Source organism: Nanorana parkeri, unplaced genomic scaffold (assembly GCF_000935625.1).
Source record: "Nanorana parkeri isolate BGI_ZX_2015 unplaced genomic scaffold, ASM93562v1 scaffold1744, whole genome shotgun sequence".
In the NCBI taxonomy this organism is placed as follows: domain Eukaryota; kingdom Metazoa; phylum Chordata; class Amphibia; order Anura; family Dicroglossidae; genus Nanorana; species Nanorana parkeri.
The window spans coordinates 132,967-142,755 of NW_017308012.1; the positions used below are offsets into that span (position 1 = coordinate 132,967).

A 9,789-nucleotide genomic window follows, 5' to 3' on the forward strand; every position below is an offset into this window, starting at 1 on the left:
CTGCTTTCTGACAGAAGTGCTTTCTGACAGATTTTCCACAGGGAAGGAAATACATTTTCTCTGTGGGTGCTGTCTGCTGATTTGCAAGGGCGAGTGCAGTGGGTCATGGTGTGCTCGAGGACATGAGGATGTGTCCCTTGTCCTTCTAAGAATGACATCTGATAAGCTGTAGCCAACCTAAGTCTGCATTAGTGGATCTAGTTTAGTAAAACTATTTTTGTGGTTTTGGCATCTAAAGACTGATATTCTAAGCCTGGTTTGCATGATTACTAACTTAACTATGTCACTTTGCTGCTTCATCCTAGTAATGTTATATTGAATGTCTGGGAACAGTCAGGAGTGCAGCATATTATTCTTCTAGGTCATTATACGCACTGGGGGAGGCCTCATTGCCTTTTGTGCACATTATACACACCGGAGGAAGGCCTAATTGCCTCTTGTGCAGATTATACACACTGGGGGAGGCCTCTTGTGCAGATTATACACACTGGGGGGATGCCTCTTGTGCAGATTATAGACACTGGGGGGGGGCCTCTTGTGACGTTTGGAAAGCACTGACACGTCTGTGGGTAGCCCAAAACCTGCTTTCTGACAGAAGTGCTTTCTGACAGATTTTCCACAGGGAAGGAAATACATTTTCTCTGTGGGTGCTGTCTGCTGATTTGCAAGGGCGAGTGCAGTGGGTCATGGTGTGCTCGAGGACATGAGGATGTGTCCCTTGTCCTTCTAAGAATGACATCTGATAAGCTGTAGCCAACCTAAGTCTGCATTAGTGGATCTAGTTTAGTAAAACTATTTTTGTGGTTTTGGCATCTAAAGACTGATATTCTAAGCCTGGTTTGCATGATTACTAACTTAACTATGTCACTTTGCTGCTTCATCCTAGTAATGTTATATTGAATGTCTGGGAACAGTCAGGAGTGCAGCATATTATTCTTCTAGGTCATTATACGCACTGGGGGAGGCCTCATTGCCTTTTGTGCACATTATACACACCGGAGGAAGGCCTAATTGCCTCTTGTGCAGATTATACACACTGGGGGAGGCCTCTTGTGCAGATTATACACACTGGGGGGAGGCCTCTTGTGCAGATTATACACACTGGGGGAGGCCTCTTGTGCAGATTATACACACTGGGGGGAGGCCTCTTGTGCAGATTATACACACTGGGGGGAGGCCTCTTGTGCAGATTATACATTTGCCTGCACTGACTTGCATACCTACAGTCGGTCCTCTTTATTGCAATCGTAAGGGATTTCTAATGTTTTTTTGTATACACTGCAATTATGAGGATCTAAAATGTATACACAAACATTTCTTATATTTTATGATCTGCAGGTATGCAGCAGTTACTATAGCCCTAAATAAACTTTAAGCATTGATATATGGGACACACCCATCCCATACCCAGAGAAAGTCCAGTGGGAGCTACATAGAAAAATAAAACCATAAAAAAAATATATATATTTTTCATTGAGCTGCATGGTCATACTGCAGCACTATAAAGGTCTATGACCTTCAGTCAGGGTTAGTGATCGTGTTATTTACTTTTTGATATCAAGTATTTGTAAAGATAGCATTGTCAGAACTGCCTGACCTGACAGTGTAAATATTAGTCATTCAATTAAGTGTTTTCTACAAGTTCATGTGTTTTAATACTTCTTTATATAGCAGTCTTTGGGTATGTTGTATTGTATGACCTTTTCATATAGTTCTAATGTCCTTTTTTTTTTTTTTTCTTATAATTGCAGAATCTGCTGCACCCCGGAGATTTTGTACTGACAGTTCTGTAAGTAAATAATGTTATTCTAGCATTTGTTTTACCTATATTTTCCTCAGTGTGTTTTGTGTCCTAATGTGTTGAAGGTTTGATGTTTTTAGGGTTTGTACATAAGTATGCTTACAGTAGAAATAATAATGGGGCTTCTAACATCATAAAACACTTTTTTCTGTGCTTTGGACTTTTCCTATTAGAAGTGTGATGTGGAATGACCATGTCTATGGCTGTTCTTCACAAGGTAGAGAGCAGTTTGCAGCAAGGTTCAGTAATCTATTGTGGCTACGTTTGCACCTGTCCCGAATTTACCTGGACAGTCTGGGTTTTGAGTCCTGTATGTGCTGTCTGGACTTCATCTGGCCTGAAACCCGGAAACCGCACATACAGGACTCAAAACCCGGACTGCACACGTGAATCTGGGACAAGTGGCAACCCTAATTGTGGCTGGTAAAGTTCTGCTGGGTATGGGTATTTGCACATTATCTGTCTTTCCACTCCACTTGTTAGTTCATTGAGTTGTCTTTCCATACAATGCTGGATGCAGCATAGGCATATATCTTTTAAAAACGAAATTAATCTGAAAAAGCACGGGACAGAACAATGTATTATATAGGCCAGAATAAAGGAAAAGGCCACAAACTAAAACCTATTGCTGTTAGAATACCTAATATGGGAGCTGCCGTTGCTGACTTGTTTTTAAATGAGCAAGCATCTTACCTGCAATACTTGCGTCACTACGCAAGTATTCACCGATCCAGAGCAAGCATGAATGTTGGGATTCCAGATTCTTCTGATTGCATTCTTTTCTGGGCAATGTCTCTAAGTAGTGGCAAAGTTGAAGGTGATGGCCATAAAGCTTGCACCTTCAAAACTAAGTCGGCAGCATCACCTCCCATGTGGAAAGTCATACGCATTTGTAGTAATCTTACCAAATGGTATGAAGAATGAGATCAACTTGATATTCTAAAACCAGCCTTGTGGTAAAGCATTTATATTCCTGACTGTCACTTGCATTTAACAGATGTAATGTATTGTGTAGTGTTGGGCTTCTACTAATCCGCTAGCTATTCTTTGCTGACTGAACTCTGTCTTACACGGGTGGGATCTGTCTTCCAACCTTTCATGTGCTTTTTTTTCCAATGCAATCTTTTAGGTTTTGTATGTGTTAAATACTAATGTCTTTTATTTGTAGTTTTGTTAAAATGTTGGTTTTATTGGGATGACTAGCATAACCAGACAGTAAATTTGCATTTTTCAGTTGCCAAACACATTTGCTACATGCCAGGTGTACCTGTGCCCCCCTTTCTTTTAAAACTTTATTGGTTAGATTAATGGCCTTTTTTTTTTATATGGTGGTGGGGGGGAAATCAACTTCAACCAGTGTGGCGCAGACCCTAGGTTAAGCATCAGTCTTTGATTGTTGCTAAGATTTCACAATGTAATGCTGTATGCTCTGGACTATAGAGGTCTTATGTGCAATGGACCTATAGGAGGTACATAGATGGAGTTGATTTACACTATGAGCACAAAATTCATTGTAAAAGTTGGATAGTTTATAAACAAAAGATGAGGTATTGCATATGGCACACTTAACGCATGCACTTTGCTATACAGATCGCTGCTTTCTGGCAAAGCTGCCTGTCTCAGCTTGTTTGATTTAGATAAACTATGTGAAATCTCCTCCAACTTTTTATATCTTGCCTGACTGACAGCCAATTTTGTTTTTCATTAAACATTCGTTTACTATACAGCGGCTATGACTATTTCTTGGTGATACTTGATATTTTTTTCCCCCCAATTTCAAATGCTTTAACAAACTATGGGGATGTGCTAAGTGAAGTAAACCATAGCAACAAGAGATATATTTGTGTCAGTGCAGTGAGCAGTGAATTTTTTTTTTTGGTCCCTATGGTTTCATTTGGTCCCTTCCTCTTATTAGCTAAGCCCGCTTACGTTTGTACTTGTAGCTTTCTTTAAAAATGTGTCATGGCTTTCTGTGGTTAACAGTACTGGAGAATGATCCAGATGTGGGAGTGAATCACAAGTAAACATCTGCAAGGAAGAGAGGACATTATTTACACACTGTAGGGAAAAACTGCATCTGTTATCCTGTGTGGGATTACTTTGCGTGCATGCACAGGTGTCCCATTAACTCTTTCAGTACATGGGCAGGGCAATTGTAGGTTGATCATACCCTGGTGTGTTCATGTACCGAAATATTAGTCTTGTAACAACTTCCATTTGTATGTTACTTCTTTCACTAAGGGAAAAAAAATCATCTTGAATATGGTAGTGTATAATGTGTGTTAACTTAATACCAGAGAATGTTGATAACATGCAATTATGTTTTTTTTTGGGTTTTTTTTGAAGTATAGATTCTACTCTTGTGTGTAAAAACCCTTTAAGGCATCTGTACTGGCACAGATTGTCTGCAGAGGAAGGTTGCTTTATATCTTCTATGCACATAATTAACCAGTGATTGGAGCACCAACATTTAAAGTGACACTAAAATCAGGAGTTGCATTTTGAAAATGAAGCCACTGCTCCAAGCTCACTCGCGTGATGGACTACAATCTTACGTTTTTAGTTTACTCATTTGTATTGAGATTGCAGTCCATCATGGGAACGAGCTCGGAGCGGTGGCTTCATTTTCAAAACACACAGGGAGCATGGGGAACAAAAGTAGCCCCCCTCCAGAAGGAAGGACAGTGTCAGCACCAATTCAGAAATGATTTGAGAACCTGCAGCCGAGTGATACACAAATAAGATACATTATTGTTAATAAGGGAGTTGAATGCACTTTAAGGCTTAGGTCAGATTGGACATAAAATGACCAGTAGAAGATCAGACCTTTTTAATGGCACACATTGTTGAATGTATGTAGTTCTAATCCAGTTGTCAGATCTGTTTTCTAGCTGAATTTGCCACTTAGGATAACTGAATCAGGACATGCCTAGCCGAGAAGGATAGGCTTGATCTGATGACATATGGCTAGCTTTAGGCACTACATTGGTTAAACGTGAGTTCTGCATTTGAGTCAGAATTTTACAAAAAATATTTGGCAAATTTTGACAACATTTGTCCCTTCTGTGAATGTCTAGTTACATTCTCTTTGCCTCCTCCACCATTTTTACAGGAGCTTATAAAGAAACAAATGGGAAGTGGGACAGCACCATCAAGTGTAAATATAGGCAAAGCATTGCTGCAAATGAAAGAGACAGCTGCTGCTAGTTTTATAGATGCACATCCTGGTTATGTTGGCATCCCTCAACGCTTCTGTTATATGTTTTAATGGGCACAAAGGTTTCACATGCCGGTTTACTAACTTCTTCCCTCCTTTATTTTCTGCTTTCTGGCTGGCTGCACAGAGTCTCAAGTCTTGGCTTCCAAAGATTAACAGTAGTCTTGGTGTTCAAGCACAGCGATACGTAATGCTTTTATTCTTGCACTGCTGCCTTGGGTAACAATTGCTGCCTCTGCTTTACACGGTTGCCTTAAGAGTCCAAAGAATATTCAATTGAGACCAGCACAGTGCCCGTACTTTATTACCCTCACCATGAAGCTTAAAGCAGAAGTGTGCACCTTTGTCTTGCTGCCTGTCTACCTGTTAATGTTTGTGTACAGCAGTCTCACTTTTCTACCATGGTATTTTCTCACCAACGCAAAGAAGAGAAAGGCTATGGCAAAAAGAATAAAAGCTAAACCTGTCACGGATGTACACGGAAGCCCTTATCGGGCGATCAGCAACTTCGATTCACTGGCCACCATAGACATTCCTGGAGCAGACACTCTAGACAAACTTTTTCATCATGCTGTGACCAAGTTTGGCACGAAAGACTGTCTGGGCACAAGAGAGCTGCTGAGTGAAGAAAACGAGAAGCAACCAAACGGCAAAGTCTTCAAGAAGGTAGTTCTCCTTAACTGATTCTGATACTTTAAATGTCTTAATTTTGTGGTGAACCCAAAAATGTCTACAGCACTAATTGCAGCAAGATTATGTTGTCTATCTCTTAAAAAGATCACTTGTAGTCTACTAAATGGAATTATTTGAAGTAATAAGGGTAAAATCAGCTGCTTGTGAGCACTAGCTAAAATGCTGTGGAAACTTCTAAGGTCTGTGCTTTATTTTAATATTCACTTATTATTGGAATTCCCTTTTTACACAAGATTACTTGTGCCACCTGGATAGGTATTCCTAATGTGCCAATACTTTGAGAATTCTTCATCAGGCTTTTTTTCTTTTAGTAATTTTGTAGGTTCATGTTTTTGTATTCAGTTTAGACTTCCGCAGTCGCACCAAAGCATTATTTTGCTTTTGCACAGCACCAATTTGTCATAAATCTGCGATGACATTTGTGTTCAGGGCTGAAATTTGATGGAATACACCTACTCATGCTTTTGAATATGGTATAGAGTAAGAGTTGTACAATCTTTAACATCGTTTACATTTTTCTCTTACAGTTAATTTTAGGGGAGTATAAATGGTTAAGTTATGAAGAAGTGAATACCAGAGTCAGCCATTTTGGAAGCGGGTTGGCTGCACTGGGCCTGAAGCCACGGAGCACTGTTGCTATTTTCTGTGAGACTAGAGCTGAATGGATGATAACTGCTCAAGCATGCTTTAGATACAACTTTCCATGTAAGTAGTACACTGCACATTATTTTCGCAATGCAGCAAAAATTCTGGTACAAGTAATTCTCTGTTAAAGGAAAGAGCACTAGACAGAGTTCAGTTGAAGTCAGAAATTCTTAATGGTGGGGGAGTGACATATCGGTGTATGCAGCGGTAGTATAAGAATGTAATACAAGACACTTGGGGTTTTGCCCTGATTTGGTCAGTTACATGGATGACAAAATATTCTGCATATTAGCCCAAGCAGATGTGGTCACATAGGGAATTTTAGTTTTATGTTGCCATAGGCCACTAGAACTTTGTAGACACAGGTTCCGTCTCCTTTGTATGAAGGTAATGTGTTATTTCTATGTAGTGAATTACTGTTCCACCGAGTAGGCGTTAATATAATTAGTAGTAGGAATTCTCATTGAATCTCGCCTCTGCTGAGAATCGACTTTTGTTATTGTAGGGAACTGGTCACTAGTTCCCTACAATAGGAATACATGGGCTGTCATTGCAAACCTTCTAAATATGCCAATTATCTGGCTTTTACACTAATCCTCTTCCTTCAGTTGAAGTGGTTACCGATCCTTATGACCTCTGCCAGGTCATTTGCCTCTTTATTGAAGTCAGCGGATCTAAATTGCAGATACCTAGCATTTTCAAATGATCAGCCATGGCATCTTGTGTATTTTACACCCTGAGAGGTTTCCTGTAAAGGAATAGTCCTGTCATGTTTGGCAACAAATCCCTGAGTTCCATACAAGAAGCACAGCTTACCTCCTTGGTACCTCAGTTGTTTTTGCCAGACATTGTTGTGATCTTTTGCCATGCCTGACCTAGAATCTTGAATACCCCTGCAGGCTTCCCTCAAGAAAATCACAAAAAGTCTAATTCTGCTCACCAAGTGAGCCTTTTAAGATCGAAGTACAGTTCAAATGCAGTGGATTACAATGAACTCGCACTATTGAAAACTGAGAACTTCCTGATTTTATCACAGTTGCAGTGTTTACTTGATGATGGTATTGGTTGTTCACTGATTGCTTTCGCCTATTGCCTGGAATTGCTTTTCCTGGGCAGTCTATTAGCACATTAAGTTAGTTTTTGTCTATCTGCTACAGAGCAGTATACTTCCACAGTGTTGCCCCTTATATGATATAGGGCTCTCTGAGCCGTTTGATTTTTGTGTGAATGCCATCTGATTGCAGGCTGCATTGAATAATACTCTGTGCACAATTTGCAAAATAATCAGTCTACATTGCCGGCGGTTTGCCTAACTTCTTGCATTTTCTTCTAGAGGAAATGCCATTTCCACAAAGTTCCTCATTCTTTTGAAGTTTCACTGTAGTGTACTGCATGACAAATGTTTTGTGTTTTAAAATACATTTTCCTTTATTAGGCCATTCATATGGCTTCATAAAATTTTGCAAGTAGCAGATAGGACATTTGTTCTACACTTACCGTGCCCGTACACTGATCGAATTTCTGCCGGTTTTTAACGTACTGGATGAAATTCACAGTGTGTGGGGCTATGGGCTCCCGTTCAGCCAGCATTCCCCGATCAGCTGATCGAAGAAGCTGACTGGAAAATGTTTGATCGATCAGAGCTCTGATCGGGTATTCTGACAGGTGTCAGCGGCACCTGTCAGAATACAATGTAAACCGCGGGTTTCCTCGATCGACTCGCTGTTTGTGTTGATGGAGGAATCGGGTCAATTTAAAAAAAAAAAATGTAAAGCAGCCAGCCTTACTCCTATTAATTTGATCAAGCTTTCCACGGTAATCCATGTTAAAAACCAGACATAAAAGACAAGTGTACTTTAACTTGATTATCTCTACCCCCTCCAGCCCTCCTCCTCTAAACTGCTTATAGACTGTCTGATGAAATTCTCTTCAGAGCTGGCATGACTTGGGCTGTCTGAATCTCAATATATAGCCCCATTCAAATCAATAGGGACTTTGTGCATGGGCAGCACTGAAGAGAATTTTACTGGACAAGCTGGAAACACTAGAGGAGGATGTGGCTTTGCAATGGATGTAACTAAGTAGCCAAACAACTTTGTGTGTCTCTTTTTATACAATATTACATTGGGGCAAATGTATTGTCTGCTTATATATACATGCCGTGCTTCCTGATTTGCAGTGCAGTTTTGTGTCCAATAAAATGGACAGATGGGGTTACATTTTAAATAGCTAAGGAATGGGATAATATATTGATTCAACTATTATAATGCCCAGAGGATTTAATTCCTGTCTAGCCATTGCCCATTGGGTGCTTGCCTAACTATTACCCATTAAATTGTATAATTTCCCATTAGACTAAACTAGTGTATTTCCAAAAATGAAAGTTATTTGTGAAATGTTAGACCACCAGATACATTTTCAGAGTTGCATTGTATTTCTAAGTTTAAAGGCCAACTGTCCACAACGTTTTTAGTTTTTATGTTGGCCTCCAGTGGTGAGAGAGCTTGGATTTCAAGTTCTCCTTATTTTAATTAGCCATGTGGTGGTAGCTTGCAGCCCTGATGGATTCTTTGTGATGTAGAATCAACAAATCATGGAATACTTCCGTGAGCGAAATGATGCCGTTATTATGATGGAGATGCAAACTTCACTGACAACAGAGAAAGCTTGCTACTGAAGTCTGTCCTGAAATCATTTCGTTTTGGTTGAATAGGTTAAGCAAAAGTATACAACCTTGACTTTTTTTGTACTTTTCCATTAGTGGTTACATTGTATGCTACGCTTGGTGAAGAGGCAGTGACATATGGCCTCAATGAATCAGGAGCCACATATCTCGTTACTAGTGCTGAGCTACTGGAGACCAAACTCAAGGTGTGTGTGTGTATATATAAATAATCTATTGATCTCCTGTATGATGTTTTATCTATGCCTTTGTCACCTTACCATGTTAACTGTGTGTTTTTGTTATTTTCTGTTCCATTGCCAGTGTGTGATGTCTCAAATCAGCAACATTAAACACATAATCTATGTTGGCAAGAAAAGCATAGAACTATCAGGGTATCCGGCGGGCCTGAAAATCCATAACATGGAGACAGTGGAAGAGCTGGGCGCCAATCCCGAGAACTGTGAGTTTGTGTAAATTTGTCAGTTATAACAGAGTTCAGCCCACTAGCTTTAATACTTCCTCCAGCGACCTTTGCTGTGCAAACCTACTTATCGTCGCAAGCCTTTCCAGCAACAACAAAAAAAAAAGTCCCCTTAGTATGCATGCCACGGCCCCATTTATTTCTATAAGTAGTCTGTACTCCAGACTGCTGGAGGCTGCTATGGTGTGGCATACCCACAGTAATGAATGCGGTTGTGGCACGCATGTGCATTAAAAAATTAGTGGTGACATTTTTGCTTTAAAGGCTGTTCAGTGGGTGAATATATG

The 9,789-nt window shown here is 40.0% G+C and overlaps 1 protein-coding gene across 3 annotated transcripts in view; it reads left to right on the forward strand.

Moving 5' to 3' along the window:
* The first annotated feature begins 1,768 nt into the window (after window positions 1-1,768).
* Window positions 1,769-9,789, forward strand: part of ACSL4 (acyl-CoA synthetase long-chain family member 4) — a 27,451-nt gene continuing 19,430 nt past the window's right edge. The window contains exons 1-5 of one of the 3 annotated variants that reach the window (XM_018571369.1): window positions 1,769-1,789; window positions 4,914-5,684; window positions 6,239-6,416; window positions 9,118-9,227; window positions 9,343-9,481. In XM_018571369.1, coding sequence (XP_018426871.1) covers window positions 5,334-5,684; window positions 6,239-6,416; window positions 9,118-9,227; window positions 9,343-9,481 — 778 coding nt within the window. In that variant the 5' untranslated portion in view covers window positions 1,769-1,789; window positions 4,914-5,333. The remainder of the gene's footprint in view (window positions 1,790-4,913; window positions 5,685-6,238; window positions 6,417-9,117; window positions 9,228-9,342; window positions 9,482-9,789) is intronic. The other 2 variants (XM_018571370.1, XM_018571371.1) reach the window with 2 other exon arrangements.